Source organism: Simochromis diagramma, unplaced genomic scaffold, assembly GCF_900408965.1.
Source record: "Simochromis diagramma unplaced genomic scaffold, fSimDia1.1 OVJJ01000343.1, whole genome shotgun sequence".
NCBI lineage: Eukaryota > Metazoa > Chordata > Actinopteri > Cichliformes > Cichlidae > Simochromis > Simochromis diagramma.
In genome coordinates, this window is record NW_024386831.1 from 548,588 (window position 1) to 574,578 (window position 25,991).

The 25,991-nt window shown below is 41.2% G+C and overlaps 1 protein-coding gene across 18 annotated transcripts in view; it reads left to right on the forward strand.

Annotated features, from left to right (window-relative positions):
• Nucleotides 1–25,991, forward strand: part of clasp1a (cytoplasmic linker associated protein 1a) — a 91,520-nt gene that overhangs the window by 64,480 nt on the left and 1,049 nt on the right. For 3 of the 18 annotated variants that reach the window (XM_040027389.1, XM_040027390.1, XM_040027392.1), the window contains 21 exons: nt 1,851–1,955; nt 4,679–4,741; nt 5,527–5,630; nt 7,418–7,441; nt 8,001–8,245; nt 8,867–8,930; nt 9,088–9,090; nt 9,220–9,383; nt 10,680–10,758; nt 10,834–10,977; nt 11,755–11,853; nt 15,182–15,331; nt 15,479–15,585; nt 17,232–17,360; nt 17,714–17,861; nt 18,468–18,714; nt 20,072–20,128; nt 22,192–22,385; nt 22,531–22,659; nt 24,150–24,356; nt 24,757–24,873. In XM_040027389.1, coding sequence (XP_039883323.1) covers nt 1,851–1,955; nt 4,679–4,741; nt 5,527–5,630; nt 7,418–7,441; nt 8,001–8,245; nt 8,867–8,930; nt 9,088–9,090; nt 9,220–9,383; nt 10,680–10,758; nt 10,834–10,977; nt 11,755–11,853; nt 15,182–15,331; nt 15,479–15,585; nt 17,232–17,360; nt 17,714–17,861; nt 18,468–18,714; nt 20,072–20,128; nt 22,192–22,385; nt 22,531–22,659; nt 24,150–24,356; nt 24,757–24,873 — 2,579 coding nt within the window. Of the gene's footprint in view, nt 1–1,796; nt 1,956–4,678; nt 4,742–5,526; nt 5,631–7,417; nt 7,442–8,000; nt 8,246–8,866; nt 8,931–9,087; nt 9,091–9,219; nt 9,384–10,679; nt 10,759–10,833; nt 10,978–11,754; nt 11,854–15,181; nt 15,332–15,478; nt 15,586–17,231; nt 17,361–17,713; nt 17,862–18,467; nt 18,715–20,071; nt 20,129–22,191; nt 22,386–22,530; nt 22,660–24,149; nt 24,357–24,756; nt 24,874–25,991 lie in introns of all 18 variants that reach the window. The other 15 variants (XM_040027399.1, XM_040027403.1, XM_040027400.1 and 12 more) reach the window with 13 other exon arrangements.

Consider the following 25,991-nt stretch of genomic DNA (forward strand, 5'->3'; position numbering starts at 1 on the left):
AGGTGTGCTGATCACCATGTGTCACAGGAACACATGTACAGATAGCTGAAACTGGACTTTCCTATCTTTCTGATAAAAACATTAAGTCCTGTTTGTTTTGTGTGCTGTACATTTCCATGAGCGAGTTTATTGTCAGAACGCAGATCATAAATCAGTGATACAGTAAATTGCGATATGATTCCCGTCCTTAAATAATCACTCCTCACAGGTATATTCTGACCTACGATATCTCACAACAGGGCCAAAAATTTTTTTTTTGTTTTTTATTGAAATTGTTTGGTTTGAACTTGTATTTGTTAAACATAGAGAAAAATTACAAAAGATGCTGCAGCCTGTGTGCAGATTACTTGGTGGTGTTAACAAAAGACCTCCTCTGTAAAAGAAAGATGGAAACCAAAACTGAGAGCACCACTACAAAACAAACCCAAAGAAATCTGTTTCTCAGTTATGTTGGCAGTCACGTGCACTTCTGGACTTCTGCACTTTTTTTGGGGGGAGGTTAGATAACTCTGTACAAGTTCTGTTTTTAATCCAGGTCCGATGGTTTCCTCTGAATATTCCTTCTCAGACGTTACAGTTAAAGTTCACAGTCTGACCTTGGGAGACAAATTCAACCCAAAGAATATTTGGGGATGCAAGCATGCTCCTGGTCTCACATTTCACCTGCTGTCTTTTGGTCTGGAGACTGTGGATGAAAATCCAGAATAAAAATCTAAAATCTGATCAGTCCTACCCGCAGACACAGCGCTCATCACCAGAAACATGTTCTCTGTGAAGTTTAGGTCACTTTAAAACGGCAGTTCTTTACTGAGCAGTGCAAGTGTTCAGAACAGAAATCTAAAGATTGCAGAGATGCTGTTAGTATTGTGGACGTTCCCAAGAAGATGATCTTTAATGATCTTGCTGTTTTATTTTTATTGATTTCATGGTCCAGTACCTTAAGAATTCCTGTGCACCACACCTCTCTGGCTGCCCTGCTGTAGGGCTAGGTGCAGTCATGACTTTTCAGACTTACAGGTCCAAACTCTTATTGGTCTTTTTTTCATGAAGCTCTTCAACCCTCGATCGGTTGCTGGTTACCTGATGAAAGACTATAAGTCAAAAACTGTTTGGTTTTTCTGATAAATTTGGTTTCTTGTCAAGTGTTTCTTTGTGTTTGTTTGTAGATTTGATTTGAGATGGGAAAGAGGTCTTTATTTTCTTCACTTGCTCATTTGTATTTTTTCTTCTTTACAAATCCTGCTGTTTTGATCTGTTTCTCACAAGTTAACAGTTTGAAGCCTGGGCTCGTGTTTGGATCTAATCTTTCCTGGCCATGTGCTGTATGACTGACTCTCACTCACCCCTACTGCTGTTTGTCATTTTCTTTACTCTCACCATTTTCCTTCTGTATTTGCTTTTTTTCTTAATCTCTCGTAGTCTCTCTGTATTAACCGGCTCAATGACAGAGGTCAGGAGTTTGACTCTATTGATTGGTTTATGAATCAGTTGATTTTCTGTGCTGTCCTTTACACTGTTCTGCCAAAACTCATAAACATGGGCTGCGCAGAAATCTCCTGTCTCCAATGACCATACACATTGTTGTAATCTCTTCATGGAAAACCAGAGTTACTCACTTATTGTTCAACCACTTAAAACAGTTTATATTGTTGGCTATTACATGCTCCAGGACCCTCATCCGAGGCTTCATGCTTCCAGTATTCCTCTCTCTCTGTCTTCCTCTCTCCGAGCCTCATTCCCACCTTTTCTCCTATGGATGCACACTGACACTCCCACCTAACTTGTTGTCCTAACAGCCAGCCTGTGTGGTAAACCTCTTCTTCCTGCTGCTCTCCCCTACCGCACGCTAGCCCGGAGCCGCATTCCCCGTCCCAGCATGAGTCAAGGTTGCAGTCGCGACACCAGTCGTGAGAGCAGCCGTGACACCAGCCCCGCTCGGGGCTTCACTCCTCTGGGTGAGTATCTCCGAGCTCACGGCTGTCTGGACTCTCTCCTAGTGAGCTTACCAACTGAACAAAATGTACCTGATGCTTAAACGAGCTTCCTGCTCCAGTCTTCTGTCTGGTCTCTGTGTTCTCTGTAGCATCTGAAATCTCTGCATGCCTTCCTCTGTGCATGAACTGTGTCTGCTCTGTTTTTCCTCTTCTTAATTTGATTGTTTTCCTATATAAGAGATTTACCTCAGTGTTTCTGTGCTGGGCTTTTTTTAAGAGGGATTCCTGTAATTGAAATAGTTGTAAGTGAAATCATGTGCAGATGAAGGGCTCTCTGCAGAATTTTTGAAATCTAAGCATAAACAAAGTAGTAAAAATTACTTCTCGGAGAAGCAGTAACCAATCGTTGTCTAGACCCTCCTCCAGTTCTTCCTGGATAAGGACAGCAAGATTTTCCTAATCCAAACTAAAGACATATCTCTCTAGCACATCCTGGGTCTTCTTTCCAGGAGCAGCAGATCTACTTTGAGCTTCTCCAGAATGACTGACCTTGTCATCCTATTCTTAAGGCCACCAGTACACCCACTACATTGGTCACATTGCACGCAACCAGTGACGTAACCACACAGCCACATGTATTTATCCTTGCTGTTACGGCACAGGTAGCTGCTGCATTATTCTCCTGAACAATCAGAGTTTTTTCCACAAACTTCATTTTTTCAAACTTAATCTCTGAACTTCTGTAGTGATACATCATTAAAACAGTCATGAACACCAACATGTTCGTAGACTCGTGTCTTCAACCCAGCTGCAGTGGCACAATGCGTAGGATTACAGAAATCAAGAGGCGTGACGTCAAGTTTGTTGTAAAGAGGCATTCACCAGATGGTGGTAAAATGGTGCCCAGAGGGCTCAGCCACCATAGGAAGCTCATTCTCAACACTTGTATGCATGATCTTATTCACTGAGTTATTACCCCTAATTCACAGTCACAGATTAGGGTATGGACATAGCTTGACCAGCTTCACCTTCATGCTCAGCTGTCTCTTCAACACAACAGCCGGACACAGCATCCACATCCTCGCAGATGTTTCATCAATCCAGCTGTCAATCTGTCTTCCCTAACATGTGAAAAAGACCTGGAGATGTTTGAACACTTGCATAAGTGGGCAAACCATCCTCACCTCAGATTCAAAGTGTTTTCTTGATAAACACAAAGGGAGATGCATGGATTGGCTCTCCTGTGGGTCCACCGCCGGCAGGAGGAGGGGTCCAGTGTTTTGTGGATCAGGTAGTGGTCAAATGTAGAGGCCTCTATGGACTTGATACCCAATCTCACTAGTTCCAGTCAACTGGATTTGGATTTATTCAAACATCATAGACATGTTTGCCAATTAAATGGTGAGAAATGCCTTTGCCTCTACCGTATGCAGACTGGTCCCGCTTACTGTCATCACACCATTCTCTGCCAGGAAAATCTCTCTAAATTTCTTTGGACCCAAACCCAAAAACTCTAAACTGTGAGAGTAACAGCATCTTTTTCTGTTCTCTGTTAAAGATTTTTTTTTTTTAATGTTGCTCTGCCAGCAGACACAGTTCAGTTATTCATTTTGGTGCCTTTTCACAGCTAATATTTTGACTTATCACGGTAACAAAAAATAAGTGAATGAATATCGGTTGATTCCATTTTTTTCAATTATTAGAAACATCAGTGTTTTTCTTACTTTGAAAAATCAAAATGTGTGCTGGGAAAAAGGCTACATGTTTTCACTGACGTTTAATGTTAAAAATTCTTTGTTATTATGACGGGCAACACTTCCTGTTATCCTGTACACGTGACCTGTTTTTACTCTGCTGAACTGATCTGAACGATATGACAGTGTTTGCACAGGTTAAGAGCAAGAAATGGAGCTAAGGCAGGTTTTCTTCAGTTTTATGTCAAATCATAACACTTAAAAGTATAATATGCAGAATAGTTGGATAATGCAAAAAGGCAGATTTATGTTTCAGTTTGGCTAGAAAGGGTAACATTATGTTGCCAGAGTGGCTTAAACCTGCAAGTCTGATTGCATATTGTTGTCTATGAGAAAATAAACACTTCCCTGATTAGTTTCAGTCTCAGTCACTAGTTTCAGGTATTACTGAATAAAATGTGTCGTTCATTTTGGACATTTTTATCACATTAAACTCAGAAAGGACAAAATCACTATTGTAAGAACAAGAGTAGCGTTGTTTACTAGCCAAATATTTTTGACACTGCTCCCAATCCATTAAGCTCTGCCAAGATGCAGCCTCAGGGTGAAAAATCAGTCAATCAAACAAAAAGCAGTTCATCTAGTGTCCACTAGAGGCTCCAGCAGCGCGCGTGTCCACATAGACTCCCATATAGACTTAGACACCAACATTAAAATGTCCAACTTTACAGCAGAAATCAACATGTTTACAGATAAACAAAGAACTGGTTTGGTCTCCATGTAATAATTGTAACATTGTTTTGTTTTGTTTTTTCTTTTTTTAAAGTTGGACATTTTAATATGATAGCAATTAATTCACTTTTGGCTTCAAGTGGACTTGAGAGGAACTGCAGTTTCAGGACTGCCTGGGAGCCCATTGAGCCCAGGAGGAGGTGCTGAAGCCAGTGTTGCATGAAGCTCAGCCCAGCAGAGTAAAAATGGCTTCTGTCTGTGTGTTTGTACCACTAACCCTTTGGTCCGGATGTTGCCCACCTTTCGTTTCCCTCGCAGCCTCCCGACGTCACTCCCGTTCAACCAGCGCTCTCTCCACAGCCGACCCCCACGGCCAGTCAGGTGACCTGCATGATCAGATTCCCCAACTAGCCAAGCCGCTTTCAGTTTCCTCCCATTTTTTAAAATATTACACACAAATCATGCCAGCCAGCATGCTTCTGTGGATGTGTACAGTGACGTGACTATAGTTGGTTTTATGTTCCCTGCTCAGTATTTTATTCAGTACTTTTGTAATTAAGCATGTAAAGGGAAAATTTTATTTTATTTATTTTATTTTATGTTCTTGATACAGTGTTCACCGTTTTGCATTCCCGGTGCCTTATTTTTCTTATATTTTTTCTGGTTAGCTGTGATTTATTTATTTTTTTGTTTAATTCAGTGGCCTCTAGTGTGTTTATAGCTGCAGTTACATTTTTTTGTGCTAATGTGAAATTTGTTTCGTGGCATTAAATATCTTTCTTTTAAATATATTTTTTGTTCGTTTTTCCATGGTTTTTGTTGTTGTTGTTTTTTTAACATACACGTTTGTTTTTTCCTATTTGGTGAATTGCTGGTTTCTTAAATCCTTCTTCCAAGGGATAAGTATACAGCCGCTGTGATGCATGTCTGTGCTTAGTGGCCGAGGGCCTGGTCACCTGCTGTTTGGGTTTTTCTTCTATAAAATGTTGCTTTTCTTTTTGCTTTTGGTGGTCGGAGCCTTAAATATATTTTCAGCTGTTAATTCACAGCATTTTTCTTTTTGCTTGAAGAGACCAGTAAGTAAGAGAAGCAGGTAAGTAACTGTGTGCATTTGTGCTTTTATTCACCTTCACTTTACTGTCCTCTGTTCCCGTTTCTGTTTGCAGACCGGTACGGTTTGGTGCATCAAGCGAGAATTTCTGCGTCCGTTAATGCCATGAGGGTCCTAAACACTGGCACAGAGGTGGAGGCAGCAGTCGCTGATGCTCTGGTAAGTTGATGGTTTTTGAGAGAAAAGACGCATAATTGAAAATTTGTGATTAACATTAAAAAATATTTTTATATTAAATTAACACGACAATGTTGCATAGCAAACAAAAGGACTTGTCTCTACTGGCAACACTTTTAAAAAGTTTATCAGTGTGAGATACATTGTGTAAACTTTTATCATCAAGTATGAGATATCTTATCTTTTTGGCTTGTGTTTATGTCTGTCCCATTCTTGTGACCTTGTCACCTACATAACTAGAGAATTAATTGTTCCCCAGAATTAGAAAATGGATGTAGAAACTATTAGATTTAAAGTCTGTCTGATAAGATAAAATGTTAAAATGAGCAATTGAGGTCCGGGCAGTTGGTCATTTACCTGCATTAATGGTTGCATGTCCTTATTCAAATCCACACTGCATATTTTCATGTATTAAGTCTTAAATTAGTGCACAATTTTTTTCCAATCAAAGAGATAGATTGGAAAATTGTTTCTTACTGCTTTAGCATTCCCATTTTGTGAGCACTTATCAAACCTCTGACCGCGTGTAAGGTTTAATTTTTTTACTGCGAGGATGAAGGTTTGACATACATAAACACCAGTCAGTGGCAGGAGTCGTCTCAATATTACCAGATGAAAAAAAGAATAAATAAATAAATCTACTGTTGTGGGGTAGCTAGCTAGCATAAACTGCTGGTCTCTCTATGTTTTCCCCTTTTGTCCTTATGCCCAATCAGTCAGGCAGATGGCCGCTCCCCTTGTCCTGTTTGTATTAGAGGTTTCTTCCTGTTAAAAGGGAGTTCGTCTTCCCCACCATCAGCAAGTGCTGCTTACAGAAGATTGTCTGTTTTGGGGGATTTTTGTTTTCTCCAACATTGTTCGCGGTTTACCTTACAGTATAACACACCTTGAGATGATTGTTGTTGTGAATTGGCACTAAATAAATAAAATAAAATAACATTTAATTGGCTATAAATTGTATTTACCAAGAGGGCTCTCATGAGATGGTCCACAATGAGTAAGAGTGAATTTGGAAGGAGGGCTGTATTTTAGTTTTTAAAAAGTACAGTATTGTATTGACTCCATTTTTGATGTAGCTGGTAGTGCTGCATGTTGATTGGTTAGTTAGCACACATGTTCATATAAGCACCTGTTTGCACACATCCCCTCCAACAGACATTTGAAGTTAAATTAAATCTTTGATGGTTCTTTGTTAAACATTAAATTAAACCCTTCTCTCACCCCAACCGGTCGTGGCAAATGGCCGTCCTTCCTTGAGCCTGGTTCTACCGGAGGTTTCTTCCTGTTAAAAGGGAGTTTTTTCTTCCCACTGTTGCCAAAGTGCTTGCTCATAAGGGGTCATATGATTGTTAGGTTTTTCTCTGTATGTATTATTGTAGGGTCTACCTTACAATATAAAGCTCATTGAGGCGACTCTTGTTGTGATTTGGTGCTGTATAATTATCCAGGTACTTGTACTCCATTAAGCCTTACGTGTCACTTGTGCAATCTTAATTAGTAAGTGTTAAGGATGGATGCTCAGGCCACTGTGAAGACTTCCTTTACTGCTAAAACAGTAGATGTCACCAAACTTAACAATCATTCTGACCTTTTTTCAGGAATACGGAGCTCCATGAAAAAGTTTTACGTTTACTAAGATCAGATATATTTCTAACACGTCTCGTCACATGTGTGTTGCACGCAGAAAAATGGACTGCACTCTTTCTTTGATCCTCCTTTAAACGTTCCCTTTCTCCTCTTTTCCTCTTGGTTTTTTGTTACCATTTCAGCTTTTAGGAGACTCCAGGAATAAGGTAGTTGGTCATTTTGCATTTCTGTCCATGTATCCATGCCATCATGCACTAACCAAGTTAAGAAAACAGTAATGCAGCTTGCCTCATCATAATCGCTCCTCCACCCCAAAGCCTTCTTATTTCTTTATTTTTCTTTATTTTTTTGTTTCACTTTGAATGTTTGTCCATCGCATCCCTGATGTGAGCATCTGTGGTACCAGAGCAGAGACATGTCTTTGTGGTATAAATGTGTTGAACGTCATTGTTTTGGCACATTGCTCATTTTTTGAGATAAGATTAAATATGCTCTTCTGTTTGACGTGTCCCCCACTGCAAGGCCTTTGCTTACTTGTGGCACTGCTTGACTGGCTTTTCATAGGAAGAATGAAAGAAAATGCTTTAAAATGTATTAGAAGAATTTCATATCATCTACGTACAAATTTGGACTTTTAATTTTCTTAAACTGTTGAGAAAACCGCATGGCTACCAGATGCAACAGGCAAGCTTTTATCAAGATTGTTACCTCATAGCCGGTCAGTATTTCGGTATCAAATCCTCAGTGTCCGTCTTCCCTTCTCAGAGGAAGACATTGAGACGGAGGTACGAATCCCCGGGGATGTACTCTGACGACGACGCCAACAGCGACGCATCTAGCGCATGCTCGGAGCGCTCGTACGGGTCACGAAATGGAGGAATCCCACATTACTTGCGCCAGACGGAGGATGTGGCTGAGGTCCTGAACCACTGTGCCAGTTCCAACTGGTCTGAGAGGAAGGAGGGCCTGCTGGGCCTGCAGAACCTCCTCAAGAGCCAAAGAATACTGAGGTGGGAGCGCGCTGTCTGTGGGGTATAAAAATACATATGCAAGAAATATGTGCTTTAGTATTTGGGGACTAGTTATTGTTATTATTGTCTTTCTTCAGAGTGGTTCAAAGGTGCACAAAAATCACTTTTAGAGGTGATTTCGGATTTGTTGGTTATCTTGAGTAATGCAAATCCCAATGTGTTTGGGTACATGCAGAACAAAAAGGAGTCATAAAAAAAATCTGTGGTTTCCCTGCGCGTTTCTTCAAGTTACAGGTGAATTTCTTCCTCAGTTGGAACAGTCTGTATGTCTGTCTGTTCTATAACCCTTACTAAACAAATCAACCATCCGATTGGTGGCGAACCAGAACAATAACTGTGTACAACCTGCTAGCCAGAGTGAGATAGACTGTAAGGAAATCTGAAAACAGGTGGTTAGCTGAACCCATGGAAGCACATGGTAGATCACCACAGGTGCATTTAAACTCAAGGATAAACAGGTACACAATGATCATTTGCTTTCCCCAAATGCGCTGGCAATGACCTGATGGATTTTATATTTGGCCTTTTGCTTAAAGCTGAGTCATTGATGATTGATTGGTGATGGCTGATTGGTTGTCTGGTTCTGTTGGTTGGCTGCAGTCGCGTGGAGCTGAAGAGACTTTGTGAGATCTTCACACGGATGTTTGCAGATCCTCACAGCAAGGTAATGAATCACAACTTTACCAACTAAATCAATCCATTTGGATGAACACTGACATCAATATGAATGCATGGTACATTACATGTGTATGCTGTGACTTTTTGGTACTAATGAGGCGTCCCTTGTTGCATGTTCTGCCTTGCTGTGGACTTAACAACAGAGAGTAAGTTTGTTTTTGAATTCATATTCTGCAAATAAATATGAGATTTTAAAAAAACTGCAAGTTTATTATTTTTTCCTCCTTAAAAAATGTTTTGCATTTTAAATGTATGATCTGTGTGCATATTTGCAGGTCTTCAGCATGTTCCTTGAAACTCTCGTGGACTTCGTCACAGTACACAGGGAGGACCTGCAGGACTGGCTCTTTGTCCTGCTCACCCAGCTGCTGAAGAAGATGGGCGCAGACCTGCTTGGCTCAGTCCAGGCCAAAGTCCAGAAAGCCCTGGATGTCACAAGGTCTGAAAGTCACACCAGTCATGGCTGCTTCCTATTTCATTGCTGGTCGATAAGGAGTAGGCATGCAGGATCAAATGTTATATAATTCAGTCAGATGGAATCGCATTATATACAGATCATTATTTTTCAATAAAAGCAACGAGATAGACGGATCCATAAAAACAGACCGTTAGTTTCTCAGTCGGAAGCTGCTGCAGTTTTGAAGAAAGTCTGTGTTTAAAATGAAAACTATTTTACTGGGTAAACTGTTTCCTCATATTTCTGATCCACAGTCAGTGTGTTACCTGCAGCAGGTGGTAGTAGACCACACCCCCCCAAGTACACACATAATCTAAAGCCATGTGCTGCTGTGGACACAAATGGAACATTGTCACTGCTTTACCTGCCATCAGACAGGAAGTGAAGCCTCTCTCCACCAGGCTATTTCCACAAAAACTTACTTTGGTGTTTTAAAGGATCAATTCAGGTCCGAGTTAACATCTTGAAATGCAAAAGTCACAAAAAAGTAGTCGAGCAAGCCGTGCTTGCAGGGTAAAAGTTCTTGCTTTTATTCTCTGTTAGCGTATTCTTTTCACAAATGAACAAACCTTTTGGGTTTTACATGCGCAGCTGTGGCTTTAATATAAATGTGGACATTTAAAACTTTGATTTATTGTTTGCAGTTTGACCCCCGTTGCTGCAACGCAATTTTGAGAGCAAATTTAAAGCAAAGGCAACATCAAATTATACTGATATAAACACTGCTGTCCAATCATTTGCAAATATATTGATATTTAGAACAAGCATTACACCCTGTCACCTGGACTACTTCTATAGAGTGATACTAAAATTTCCATTTATCTCATTCTGGGCTAACGGTCCTTGAGTGGTGCAGTGATGGTAGTCTGCAGGAGCTACGCTGAGCTCTGCAGACCTTCATCTACATTTTGCAGCTGTGTGCTGTTTCTTTTTTGACACTGACTGAGGCCTAACTGAAACAGAGTGATTTACATGATCTTAAAAAATAAAAAAATACCACAGATGCTTGTTGGAGGTACTTGCTACTCTTTGAGATGCAGTAGTTGTCATAAAGCTGCGGTATTTCTATCTGCACCTTTGAAAAGAAACCCTTCAACAGCTGTGAGTGTGACTTCATACAGAGTTGTACTTGTCTCCAGTTTTGGGACCTAACATTACTGCAGTAACATGGACGCTTCACGTAAAATGAAACTCGAAACCTATTTCAGCTTTTCCTTAGACCCGCTTAAAAGCCACATGAAGGAAAGAATTGAATTCTGTTCTCTTTCTCTGTGTTAGGGAGTCCTTCCCATTTGACCAGCAGTTCAACATTCTGATGAGGTTTATTGTGGATCAGACTCAGACTCCAAACCTCAAGGTAAAGTAGAAGTAAAGTTGATTTTTGGTCGGCAGATATAATTTCAGCAAGACTAAAGGTTTCTTGTCTCTTCAGGTGAAAGTGGCCATTTTAAAGTACATCGAGTCCCTGGCACGGCAGATGGATCCCACAGACTTTGTCAACTCCAGCGAGACTCGGCTCGCGGTGTCTCGCATCATCACCTGGACCACTGAACCAAAAAGTTCAGATGTGCGGAAGGTAGGCCAAAATATGTGCTAAGGCTCTCACACTTAGTATTCTAGTTATTATTTCCTTCTAGTATTATCAAAGAGTACAGTGTGGCCCCATTTCATCTTCAGTTGATATCTCTACAACACAATACAAAGATGTCTTACTTAATCTCTGCACTTTCTTTACATTCTATTGATATTTTTAGAACGTTTTATTTATTTATTTATTGTACCGAAAGCACCTTTAAAGAGGCACGGTGGACCTAAAACGGCTTGAACCAAGAAACGGTATAAAATACAGAAGGATCGTATTGAAGGATGTGTTTGAATCATGTAAAGCTGTCTGTGAAGTGTCCAAAAACAAAAATGTGGGGTTGGAATTTACAGAAAATTGCTGACTACAGAACTGTTATATTGTATTCCTCTGCTCCTTTATTTCATTTGGGTTCCTTGGCCTGTTGTGTTTGTCCAGCAGCAGTTGTAAACTTTGATAATAGGCACTCTCCCTGTGGATGGCCTTGGGTCAATGGCCCATTATCTTTCCCTTGTCTGATGCGCGTCATATGTTCTCCCTCTGTGTTCCTCACTGTTTGTTTTTCCACTGCCGCTCTTCCAAATGAAATCCTCACCCAGCCCAAATCTTTAGATATGCTGTAAATAGACCAACAAGAATACAATAGGTGCATCTATTATCAGGGGACACTGATCCACATGCACAGATCTTCTCAAATATTGCTTCTGTGATGATGGTTGGGGTCCTGTGCCATTCTGTAATGCCCCTTCTGCCTTGCCACTGTTGCCCCAGACCCTTCATAACTGGGTGAGCGAGGAGCTAGCAGGCAGGTCCAGCACTGCAGCCTTACTGCAGTCAACTGAGGGCAACCAGGAAGAAAGGTGTAAGCAGGTAGAGCCCTCTTCAGCAGCCAATTACATCACAACAAGCACGCAATGCCCCGCCTGCCCGGTACCTAACCAGCCACCAAACCTGCGAAAAAGAAAAAAGCCAACTGCGGCATCCTGTCACTCACCATTTACACTCCAGCTGTTCTGCTGAACAAATAAAGTCAGTGTGTGCCTGGCAAAGTGATCACTCACCAAATAAACTGAGCTTGTTGTGCAACCTGGAAAGACGTTTGTTTAACATTCGTAGTTCTCCAGGAAAGCTTGTGGTTTTGAATGCATTTTAATTTTGCAGTGCAACATTAATAGGAATGCTCGTTTTTTTGTTTTAATAGTTTGTGCCTAACACTGTTTGACTCACCCTAACAACCTGCCGTCCACCTGCATTTCTGCATGCTAACATGAAGATTTTAGATATGTGTGTCGGGAATAGTGGCACCAAGAGCTGGATGTCACCCCTTTATCACCCAAGTGTCATACAGGCCGGCTGGATTTACGTTGTAATTTTAGCTGTAAAAGTACAAAATAATTCTCATTTAATAACCATTTTAATTTTCTATCTAGCCCTAAGTATTTGAGGAATTATGGTAAAGTGAAGCACATGGTCAAATCTGATTTTTGTGTCTGACAGCAGTACTTTGTAAGTGCTTTGTGCTACTGTGATACACTACATATCCCCAGTAAAGCTCATAAATCACTCATCCTTTTAGTTCAGCCATTGCACAAATCAAGAGAACTGCCTAAAATCTTTTTTTATGAATCAGCTTAATAGTTAGACCTCAAGTAGAAATTAACTCATTTGCATTTGCTCATTTTGCAAAATTAAAAAGCAACCCAGTTTTTAAGACATCAAAACTAAACCAATCCTAACCAACAGCCTCTTTTTGTTTTTCCACACCAGTATTAATACACTGTATTACCCTGAAAGAGTCATTTCTGTTAAAGAATTCAGGCTTAAATTAGCAGTCGACAAAGAAATACATTTGAGTTAATTATGTAATTATTTTGCTTACATCTCATTTAAGCTCAGGTTAGTCTCCTGTCTTCCCGTGCTCTCTGTTTCACTGTACATATTCACACACAGAGCAGAGCAGCTAAAGCAAAGATAACATTAATTGAGTTGATGATACCTTGTTATCACTTTTATTGCACTAAGTGCAATAAAAGCTGTTCATGAACTGTTAATCCCAACAAAGTGAAAGACAGAAGAGAGGGCCAACAGGGTGATTTAAATGTTTGTTTTTTGTGTGTTTTTACTAAGTTAAACAACTGCAAAGAAACACACAACACTGGTTGGGATAGTTGGTTCCTTCAATGCTATATTAGCCGACCTTCAAGCACAATGTGCAGGCATAGCTTCACTGCTGCCCCGGGTTAGAGTTTTGTGTAGTCCCATCCTAAATGAACAAATTATCAGCAACTAGAAGATGTCTCCCCGGACATTTTGTCCTCACAGTTTATCAGTTTAAAGATTTTTACTGTGGGTTTTGTAGTTCTATAAAATTAGAATCCCTAGTAATTTATTTTGTATGATGCTATTCCTGGTGAATATTAGGCATAATCTATAGTGAGTTTATAAATGGAAATTATAAAGGTAAAGAAGAGATGGGCAGCTTCGCTGCGTTTGGAGCCGCAAATACATCAATCAGCTCATCTGAACTCTTAACACACAAAAAATCATCCGATGTATCAGGATGTTATATTTTATGTTTTAGACCCTATGTTGGTTAAGCTCAAATAAAGTGTGAAAATTCTTTAAAGAGATATTTACAGTAATCAAACTGGGCTGTGCACATACTGGAAGGCAAGTTTTTTTCCTCCTGAAAACAACCTGTTGGATGTTTAATCGATCATCGTTTTGTCATAAATATGCAATCGGGTCATTGAAATCAGAATTATAGCCGATATAAACTGTGATTGGTGCATCCCTAAGTAAAACTGGTGTGTGGTTGTCATTTCTCTATCGCGTCTTACAAGAAACCTGCACAAGAATCAAACATGACATATTTGACAACTTATTCCCAATAATAGACCAAACATTGTTCTGTTAAACGTCAACTTCTATTCTCCTGCAGCAGCAGCAGCAGCACACCAGTACTTTCTCCTTTATCTTTACTCACTTGCATGTTGCAGCACTGATTTTCCTGAAAAGATTCTTCTTCCTTTAGTTTTCTACTGAATGCATCTTTGAATTCTCACCTTTCAAAAAATGTTTTTCTACAGGCTAAAGCCTTCATTACTGCACCAAGAAGCCCGTCTTGGAGCCAGAAAGTGAAAGAATGTCTTCCATGGTTTCAGAAGTGCATTGGCAACAACCTGTGTATCAAATTCTGTAAAATATTGTAAAACATTACTGTTATTCTAACTTGATAAGTCATAATGTCCACTGTATGTGCTTGATATTGGAATACACATGTTAAGCATTAACTAGTTCCTCGTTAGTGTGCATATTAGCCTATTGGCTCTAGGGTTAGTCATAAAGCACTCAGTGATGCCTTATTCTACACGAGCATGTTCTGCAGTTTTTAGGGTACAACAATGAGTCTTTGGCCAGTACCCTCATAATTACTGCTTATTGGATAAATAAAGAAGATCTTGTACATAAATTATGATTTTAATATGCTTTACTCATGGCCTCATAAGAACTGAACCTTGAGAATTGAACTGTAAGAACTGAACCTGGACCTTTTTAGTATCATTAACTGCTTTTTAGAATAAGATGCACTGAAGTGTAGGAGAATGTCAGTGTTAGGAACTCACCTGTTTCTTGCTTCCTGGTACAGTTCAGCATTTATAACCCTTTCCCTGCTTCCTGTAAATTCTGTAGAATTCCCTCATTTTTGACCTGTGACTCCTCACTTTGGAATAGCATCATTTAACTGCGATAGTTGGGAGCCGTGGTTGAAGAAGAGCCAGTGGTTAGAGTAGGGAATCTTTTGTAGATTCATATTTATCAAAGTAAATGTGAGTTAACTGTGAGTAAACCTCAGGAATTAGAATTCAGTCAAACATGATTTAGAGTGGAGGTATAGCCTCCTCTGAAGATCATAATTCAGGTAGAGCTGCTTCCTTACGTTTGGTCTAAAAGCAGCAACCAGATTGAAAACTCTTCAGTTAATAGTCCAGTATTGGGAGAATATGGTCAGGAAGAATAGGGTGTTAACGAGAGCTTTAAAATGGCTAATTTAAAGACACTAGGTTGCTAATGTGCATTATAATGAGCAGGTAGCTACCTGGCCGAGGTGCTTCTGAAACCATGAAAGCCTGAAGGTATCTGAAGGTTCTCTGCAGTTCTGCTTTCTTTCCTAACATGTTGTGCTCGCTGCCTGCAGGCGGCACAGGTGGTGCTGATTGCTTTGTTTGAGCTCAACACCCCAGAGTTCACCATGCTGCTGGGAGCACTGCCCAAAACTTTCCAGGACGGCGCCACCAAGCTGCTGCACAACCACCTGAAGAACACGAGCAACACCAGCAGCAATGTGGTCAGTAAGATTTCTATGTCACTGAGGGGAAAAATTTTAGAGTCACCCAGGTTGCGGTATTCTAAGATGAGTTGAACTGATTGAACTTGAGGTGGACTTCTGTTTCCGATGTTACGTTGTATGTCATTTCATGTCGTTGATATTCAGGGTTCTCCGAGTAACACTATTGGCCGAATGCCGGCTCGTCACACACCCAGCAGGACCAGCCCTCTCACCTCACCGACAAACTGCTCCCATGGAGGACTCTCTCCAAGGTAGGCAGCCGCCTTTGATGACACTGTCCTTAATAACACACTCACTGTGTCGACGCATGGCTGTGTTTTAACTGTTGGGATACTGGTGCTGTCATCACGTGTCACCTGTAGACAAAGTAACGCGCAGCCAGGTGGGTCTGTAGTAGCTCGAGACTGAGTGAGCTGTTCTAGAGATTACAGCCCATAATTCATTCACACATATGTGAAAACAAAGAAGCAATTATTTACAAAGACAAAAGAAATCTTACAAAACTCCTCCTGCCAATTGTCTGATTGCTAAAAGTTTCGCTGCATAGCGACTGATAAATGAGCCTTTCAAGTTGTCATACACGATCATGTTGTAAAAGTAAACCAGAGGAGGGTGATTGCTGCATTAATCTGCTGTTTTTACAGCATAATGCAGCCCACTTACCTAAAATCCAGTTTCATTCTTCCACGCTGAGCAGCTCATTCAGCTCACACACACTGTGCCTGGATTGTCCTTTTATCTGCCAGCAGAAACCCATAAACATTGATAAGTTATTTAAGTTATTGTTACTTCACCTGAACCTGCAGTGCACCTTGTATGGAGAGCATTAGCAGCACAAAAATGCTTTTTCAAGGTTATCTTTCAAGATAAAATCACAGTCACACAATTAACTAATTTACCCAGCTTAACCCATAAATATCACAAACCACACTGAATTGAAATGTGGGCAAAAAAACATTTCTTTTGGGCAGCGTTGCAACACTTTCAGCCCAGCTGCCATGATCAGATTGCTTCCTCAAAGTCCTGTTCTGATCACTTGCATTTGTGTATCTGAGATTTATCTGAAATGGTGAAGAAGTCAGGAGTCAAGGAGTCAGACCTGGCAAGAAGATGCTAGCTAGCAACGACAGGCCATATGGGTGCATCACACAGATACAGATTAATTATTGCTGTGTAGCATTTAATAAAAGTCCTAGAATTGTATTCACTGAAACTGGAGCTCAGTCTTCTTTGACAGTCTGTTTGCACAATTAACTGCACAGCAGTCGTATTATTGCTCAGATAATCGCATTAAAATGCTACAGAATGCTCCTACAGAACAAACAGGGTGGGTAACAGCTATTTTGTATTTTGGTGCCTCTGGTTGATGTTAGAGGAACTGCACTTGATTTTTCCATCCTGGAAGCTGATACATGTTTCTTTTTATGTTAATAGGGACAAAATGTGCTTTCTTTATGCTTTAATAAAATCCAAATGGATGAATTGTGTTTAAAAAAATTACCTGCCATTAACTATAAAACAGAGAAGTTTGTTTTTGGCACCTTTATGGTCAGAACAGGACTTTCGGTGAGGTGAACAAGGAAACAACCTTGACATTGAGACTCTCAAACTTAAAATCAGTTAAAAGTTCTATTTACACGGATGAACTCGACATGCTCACTTTTTACGGGATTCTGCTTTCCTCTTTAATTAACACTTTCCCGTAACCTTAAAGCTCAGACTAGTTTCTTTTTGTCTTTTCTCTTTCTCTTCCTGCGCACTTGCTGTTTCCTCTCTCTCCTCCCTTCTCTTGTCTCGTCCCGTGCTCTCTCCTCGTGTTGTCGGTTTCCATCCACCTTTCCCTGCTCTCTCACTCCTGTCTGTCCGTCCTTCCCTCCCGGCCGCGCTGTGACAACAGTCGGTTATGGGGTTGGGGTGTCGACGGACTATCAAAGCACCCGCCTGCCCCTCCTCCTCCTCCTCCTACGCCTCACTCCACCTCTGCTGCCCCCACCATAAGGGTCCTGCGCAGAGCGTATTCACCCAGGTAATGAGGCGGGCACGTTGGAGATTGTGGCCTAAGGAATCCACACTCTCATCCTTTTCTTTACCCAGTTCACCAAACCATCTGAGAGTGTTTGTTTGTTTGTTTTTTTGTTTTGCTCATGCATTAAACCATCATTTCTAATAAAGTGGAAGCATCCTTTTGAAAATCCATAATTTTTAAGGGTTATGTCAGTCCTGACCTTTCATGCTCTAAATCAGTCTGCTTGTCTGTCAAGAGCACAGCTTCTTCGCATGCATATGTCTGCAGATTCATGTGGCTGTATTTTGCTTCTGCTGCACATTTTATATAAAAGTGCATGCATGCGTTTCTTTTTATGTCTGTGTGTCTGGCAGCATGATGGAGTACGACACGGAGAACATGAACTCAGACGAGATCTACAGCTCGCTGCGTGGCGTCACTGAAGCCATCCAGAGCTTCTCCTACCGGAGCCAAGAGGATCTGAACGAGCCTATTAGACGGGAGGCAAAGAGGGATGATGCAGTAAGCCACAAGCTTCATATCCAGAACCAGTTCTGAAAAATCTGGAATTTCATTTGACATTAAATGCTTAGAATGAATTCTGATCCTTTTTTAAGAGACTTCTGCATTACATTTTTCATTTTTCAAGACATTTTTCAAACAGTTTTTAGGTTCTTAGACCTCAAAAGTGGTTTGGCTTTCTGGTTGTATGTTGACCATGAAACAACTGTGCTTTTAGTATCTCCTGCTGGTTTCTGTAACCCTTTTAAACATTTTAGTCGCCACTATTTTGGGTGGTGTTTAGAGCAGTTGTGACCATGTTTAGATGAGAGGGGGGTGCTCTAAGTTGTCAGCTAATGCTCGATAACTTGATAGCCAAGTTCTGTCTATTGACTATATGAGAACATCACATCTACTAATCAGTGCTGACTCAGCCTCTGTAGCCACTGCAGGCAGACTGTGTATGTAATGCACTGATTTGTCTTCGGATACTCTCTTTCTTTTTGTGAGGCATGTGTCATTTTTTGCATATTGTTTGGTTTGCTTTCATATTTTTATGGTTATTTGAAGCTAAAATGGCTCCAGATCTTCTTTATACCACTGCCTAATCCCTCTCCCATCTCGCAGGCAGGGAGAGAAGGAGTAGCTTCCTCTCCTGGGTCTGATGCCCGGCTCGGCTTAGACGTGGTGGAAGGCGGTCGCACCGCCTTGGACAACAAAACTTCGTTGCTCAACACGCCATCGCCGCGCTCCTTCTCTGGGCCGCGGACTCGAGAATTTGCCCCATACGGCTACGGAGAAACCATTTGCACGTACGACAAGAGCGCCCTGAAGGAGGCTGTGTTCGACGATGATGTGGAACAGTTCAGAGACTGTGAGTTTATGCCGATTTTATGTTTTTATGTTTACAGCTCTGAGCAAAGTACCTATGTACCCCAGTCACACGTGCATTAGCTGTTAGAATTTGTTATGTGGCTCAACAAACAACCCACATGCCTCTGAAAATGGTCAGGTACAAGGACTGGACTGAAAAAGTTAAAAAGTAGCCAGTGTAGTAAGAAACACTTCCAGAAAGACCTCCAGAAAGCCTGGATACTGTTGCTAAAGAGCACTTTAAAAATTACTTGCTTGAAAGCAACATTTAAAAAAATGAGGGGTGACTGAAGACTATTGCACAGTACTGTATCTGCTTGTGGCATCGTGACAAGATCTAGTAATGTCAGCCAGCTGCGTTTTTCTTCTGGTTGGCGATGTAGTTCGATACAAAGAAAACATCTCAGGCAGTCTTTTTATGTGGTCCAAGCTCCATGAGATGAGCACCATTTAGTTTCTTTATACTGAAGAGAAGGCAGACTTATCCACAACTGATATATCCAAAACTGGAGTACCCATACCAAAACACTCCAGGTCACACATGGGCAAAACAAAGCCCGAGGGCCGCACCCCTGCACACCGAGTCAATCCGGCCCTCAACATCCTCAAGCAAAACAGGTTCCAAAACACGAATAAGAAGCAGCTTAAGGCTGGAGCTGACCTACAGAGGAAAATGTAGACCGCTTTAAATGTTCATAGAGTCTTCATATTATTAACTTTTTACTTTTTCCCCAGAAATGTATCAGTTCAATTATTCAGTTTGTGGTCCTTCGCGTATTTAACCTTAGCAAAAATAATGTCACCCACTCCCCATCTATACAATAAGTCAGTTTGATATTGGAGCGAACTGTCACTTTAATTCTGTGATTATTATACATTGTCTGCAGTGTGACATTTAAACTGAAATCTATATTGAATAAGCCTCATGCTTATTCTGGTGGTAGAAAAACATGAAACGAGTTAAATAGCGACATCCACAGAATGAGTATAAAGAAAAAACAGCTCTTACTGTCATATTGCATGTGAGCCTTTCTTGTCATTCAGCCAAACGTCAGGTCGTGCATTGTGAGCACGTGATGTCGTTGTGAAAACACAAAGGAGCAACAATGTTGAGGCAACAAATGGCAGAATTTTCTCCATTTCACTCGGTTAGTTGTCAAACGTCATCCTGAACCAGCCGGTTCGTGTTTACAGCAGACAGAAGAAACCAGTGAGCGTCCAGCCCCTCTGTCGCAGCCGCTCTGTGCTTCACTTGTTGTTGTTGTTGGTGTCATCACATCCTTTTCTCTGCCACTCTCCCCTCCCCTCCCCCACCCACCTCCACCTTCATCCCTCCTCCTCCTCCTCCTCCTCTCCAGGCCGACGTCAGGAAAGCGGTGAAAACAAGATGGCAATCTCCAAGGTCTTTGCTCCTGGTAAACATGCCCACCCTGCACCTCCACTCCACTCACCCTCCACCTGTGTTTGCATTCTTCGCTCAGCTCCCCTCATCGTCTCTCCATCTTTTAACTCCGCCTCTGTGTTAACAAAGTCCAAGCGGTTCTGCTTACAGCTGTAATATTTGAATGTTTCTAATGTTTTCACTGCATCTAATTTGACTGTAGAGATCTATCATATGGAAAAGTTACCTTTATATTTTTAATATTAACTGCTCAAACTGTAGATATCTGCATCCTCCGAGGACACACATTTTGAATAACATGAGGCTGCTGACGGGAACGGAAGTTTTCTGTGGGTGATCTACTAACAACGCGTGAATTTGATTTATGAATGGAAATTCAGCCAGTTCATTCCAGTAATGGCCAGCACAGTCCACCAAAGGCAAAAAAAAACCTGACCAGATCTGATAAGTGACGGGAAAACAGTGAACAGAAACGTTCTGATCTAAAGACTTCAGCTAGAAATAGACTGTTCTTCTGTGGAAGAACAAAAGTAAATGTTAATAAGGCTACGTTCACAGTGCAGGCGAAAGTGCATCAAATCCGATTTTTTTTTTTTTGACCCTATGCGACCCATATCCGATCATGGTATGACGGTGTGAACAGCACAAATCCGATATTTTCAAATCCGAGCTGGGTCACTTTCGTATGTGGTACTGAATCCGATACATATCCGATGTTTTAGAAAGCGACTGCTGTTTGAACGGTCATGTCGCATTAAATCCGTCTTTTACGTCACTGACACAAGACAGACGCCAATTAAGAGGAGAAAATAAACGAGGATCCATGTGCAGGCACTCGCTGAGATGCAAAGGTGGTTTATTGTAGAACAGAGGTGGAAATGGCAAAACGGAACAAAACTAATCTATACTGAGACAAACTAAACTATTGAACAGCAAACATGAACACGAACATGAAGGAGAGTCAGCAGAGGCATATGGAGGTTGATAGCAGGGAGAACACACAGATGAAACACGGTAGATTCACAGACAGTCCAGCAACTATTACACGAGTAGACACGACTTAATACACACAGAAGAACACAGGGAGATTACAAACAGGTGGGGAACACAGCTGGAAGTAATTGACAAGACGAGACATGGGAAGCAAAACTGAATACACTGACATCAGACATAAACCTTCAAAGTAAAACAGGAAACAAGAGACAATTCACAAGACACAGACTAGACACTGAACTAAAAGGGAAACATGGAAAACTCAGGCCCAATACTGGCACAGAACCAAAACCTAGGAACAAACAAAGACATCAAGAAATCAAAGATTAACAATGCAAAACAGAAAACACTGGGTCACCGACCCAGGACCGTGACATAAAAAACTTTTAGAAAAACTCGAATTACATTTAGTGCTGACTACTAAACATATTAGCTGTTTCAAGACAGACATTTCTATATGTTATGTAAGAGATCCATAACAACAGCAGCATCACTCTGGAAGTAGAAAAGTAGAGTCTGTTTTGCCCATTTTATGAAAAAAATAATGTTCATTAAAAAAAGTTTAAAATAAGGTTTTATCACATTCCCTCAGTGCAAAAGCCAAAAGTCTTTGGTAGGCAACAGGAGGAGAAACTCGTTTAGAGAGACTTTTATGCTCTAGTTCAGTGACTTTTCTGTGAGTTTCTTTGTTGCCTGTAATATACTGATGGTTTTTATGCATCACCGCGCTCATAGCTTTGCGCAATTCACCTGTACCAATCACGTGTCCATCTTGACTCTCAGCAGCAATGGTCCGGCACAAATTAAGTTTCTACGTTCAGTTTAAGTACCCTCCTCCCAAAATGTGGTCCCTGGAAAGGGAAATACATGTGCAAAAATACCTGCACCTCATCACACCTCCCTAGTAAAGTCCAACAACCGCCAAAGGAGGAATTGCAGATCCAAAATCTGGATGTGTGATTAAAAAAAAAAAAAAAAGAAATTAGGTGTCTTTTAAAAACAAAAAAAGGTTGGTGGATGATTATCAGCCCATGGCAGTTCAATTCAATTCTTAACTCTTTCTTCCTGTCCCCTCTCGGTAAGCAGTCGGGCAGGATCACTCAGACCTGGTGGCCGATCTTTTGAAGGAGCTGTCCAATCACAACGAGCGCTCAGAGGAGCGTAAAGGCGCCCTGGTGGAGCTGCTGAAGATCACACGGGAAGACAGCATGGCTGTGTGGGACGAACATTTCAAAACCATCCTCCTCCTCCTGCTGGAGACCCTGGGTGATAAAGATGTACGTAACCTGATAGTTTGTGTACATGTAAATCCCTTTTTTTGTCTCCTTTATTTGTGTTTTCATTGTCTTGATTCAGCGTAATCTGAAGAAACTGAAGGTAGTTTTGTGTGGATGATATTCTTTATGTTCCCATTTCCTGCAGCACACCATTCGAGCTCTGGCTCTGCGAGTGCTGAAGGAAATTCTGAGGAATCAGCCTGCCCGCTTTAAAAACTATGCCGAGCTGACCATCATGAAGACACTGGAAGCGCACAAAGACTCTCACAAGGAGGTACGCAGCTCCCACCACTCAGCTAAAGGCACCGAGCATGATTTTTGTTTCATAAAGTCGTCATCGATATCTGTTAATGTGGCCGTGCCGTGTTGAAAGTGATGCGGTTCTCATGTCTTTAATGACTGAGTAGCGTGTTCGCTTAAACATGAAGTTAGTTTATATATGCAAAGGAGCACATGTGAGAAAGACGAATGCCAATCATGATACATAAACAAAAAGCCTGCAGTCAATGAGATTAATGATTATTGGTTTCTAATAATTTCTAATCCCTCTTGTAGCTCACAATAACCTCATAATTAATACTTTACAGAGTGGTTATCAATATGAGCACTGAAAAAAGTGAAGACAGTAAGTCCAACCTTCGACCCTTCACTCCAGCAGTTATTCAGGTTTACTTGTAGAGAAATTTCCCATTCATGTCGGTCAGGTGTGCAGCAGGGGTACAGAGTGTGTGTAAACACAGATCACGTGTTGATAGCAAATTGAACATAAAATACACAAAAATGCACTCAACCAACCTGAGATGAAACATGCAGATAACCAAAAAAAAACATATCGATCACAGAAATTTAGCACGAGGAATTTTTTTTAAAAAAGTTTTTCAGCATGAATGAATAATATCCTGCTGAAGAAGTGTAAAGTATGCTGAAGTAAAGTACTTTTTAAAGGGGTTCATAAATCCCAGAGGTTTTTATTCTTTATCTTTAAACTTTCCCTTTTTTTTGCTTTTTCTGTATTCAGTTTTTCAGTAATTGCGTTAATCCAAACGTGTGTCATTTTGCAGCCAACAAATTTTCACAAAATCTGTGAAACATGCAAAATTCAGTACAGTCCCGCACTGTACTTTACCACACACCAGAAGACCATAAAAAGATGTTTTTAATCATAGACGAGTCATTTAAAAAAAGCTTTATAAAAGCCTAAAATACAGGCATAAAGGTGAGGATATATTGTGTTTAAAGCAAGAGCCATGATAGGTTCAAGTATAAAATCAGGACTGAAAGTGCAACAGTAAGAATACATTAGAATAAGTTTAAAATGTAAACGTTTTCTGGGGAAGTTCTCAGATCGAAATCAGCCTGTAAACGTGTTTTTCCCATCATGCTCCTGGTGGAAATTTACAAGAAGATAAAGTGTTGAGTGGTGGAGGAGCAGCTGCCTCGTTTCTCTGTTTGTTCTAGAAAAGTAAGTCAAAAGAAAAAAAGGGAGACACTGACTGACAGAACGGAGCCCTCCTGTTGGTTGTTGGAAACATTTATGGGATTGAAGTTCTCTACTTGAGCACAAAATGCTAAACTGGACAGTGAAATTAAATATGTCTGAATTTGGGGGGGAAAAGAGACTTTGGCTTTGTCTGACTTAGTCTCATGCCTGTGATACAGAAATCCTGCTGTTGCCTCAATAACACACCAGCTGATTGGATTCACGATGTGTGATATAAAATTGTTAGCAGCCTAATCTGTTCAAAATAAAAAACATGTTTTTAGGTTGTGCGTGCAGCCGAGGAGGCGGCGGCGACGCTGGCCGGCTCCATTCACCCGGAGCAGTGCATCAAGGTGCTGTGCCCCATAGTGCAGACGGCCGACTACCCCATCAACCTGGCAGCCATCAAGATGCAAACCAAAGTAATTGAACGCATCGCCAAGGAATCACTGCTGCAGCTGCTGCCCGACATCATCCCCGGACTCCTGCAGGTCTGAGCCCAAAACAGAAGTGCAGATTTGAATGGAATGTGTTTGTTTTTGTTTTGCAGGCTGAAAACTGATCAAATCTCCAAAACTGTGAAATAAAAACTCACATTTCAGAAAATTGAATAAACCGAGTTTTTCGTTTTAAATGTGTTGCTGGTGTACTCAGCTTGAATAACACAGACAAAGCAGAAACATCCGTGTCAGTGCCACAGAGGCTTATTTGGACAATGTTCATATTTGGACAGTGGGAATTATTTGCCTTATTTGTCCCTGGAAATGTTTGCGTGTACTCTGCACTCTTGGCGACCCCTCCCACGTTCCTGCTGACCTCGTGTGGGTGTGTGTGCGTGTATGTGTCCGTGTACGCGCCTTTGATACCTGATGCTCCCCGGTCTCTCCGCAGGGCTATGACAACACAGAGAGCAGCGTTCGCAAGGCCAGTGTGTTCTGTCTGGTGGCTATCTACTCTGTGATTGGTGAGGAGCTCAAACCCCACCTGGCACAGCTTACGGGAAGCAAGGTACTGACCGTCGCCAGCAAGTCTTTCCATTTGCATGTCCTCACAACGAAAGCACTTGAACAGACGCTGAGCCTTATCATCTTCCCATGTTGTTATTTCTCAGCTGGCTCTCAAATTATAAAGCACAGGGTCATATTTGCCCTTCTAAAGTGTCCTTGAGTTATGTAATGGTTAAGGTCTGAGGGTCAGGTTCACCTGACTGCAACCCCCCCACCTCCACCTCTCCCCTTTACTAACCACCACCTGGTCAGCTGGTTATCTAAACGGAGTCACCGCTGCAGTCTTCAGCTGCACTCTAAGATATCATCTTAGTGCTAAAATCACTTTGAGTGGATGCAGTTAATCATTAATAACAATCCTTCCTCTTATCAGCAGCTACATTTTAGGGAATATTTTTAAAAAGTGCCTGTGTCAATATTTTGTGTATGATCACTTTTGAGTTCTTCATCCTGTTTAAAGAAAATTTTCCCTGTGATGAGATTCTCCTGAGAAACAGTTTGTGGTTCTCCTACTACAGCATATTTTTGTATTTCCCTCTATAGTTAACTGATTGCTACATATATCAGTAAAGATGTGGACTGACAGCCATTAGAATAACTTTTGGGGGGATTTTTGTTTTTGTTTTTGTTTGTTTTTCCCCGAAGGGTATCCCCAGGAAGCTGGTCACCAGCACAAACAGTCCAGGCCAGTTCAGTCCAGTTTAGGGACTTCAACTACCTGCAGCTAGCAGCTCCAGCCACCTGTGTCGCTATCCACCTGTCAGTCAGGGGGGCCACGGCCCTAATTTTAAGTCTCGCTACCATACAATGGAGTGAGTTATAATTGCATTGACCACCTGTAGAGTTGTTTTGAAGTGGTAAACTACATAAAGACATTCTTGAAGCAGGCTGTAAACTTGTTTATTTCTGCTGGAGCGTGCAGGTGTTTGTGCTTTTCATGTTTCAGCCTCACTCTACCTCTGCTCGGTTTAATTGCATGACGAGATGTCATGAGTGCACTCATCATTTTAAAGGAACCAGCCAAATATTGTGTACTTTTTGCTTCCTATCGCCCTATCTGACTCATGAAGAAGTTTATTCCTCTTTAAGACAGTCCTGTGCTGATATAAAGAGTAATTT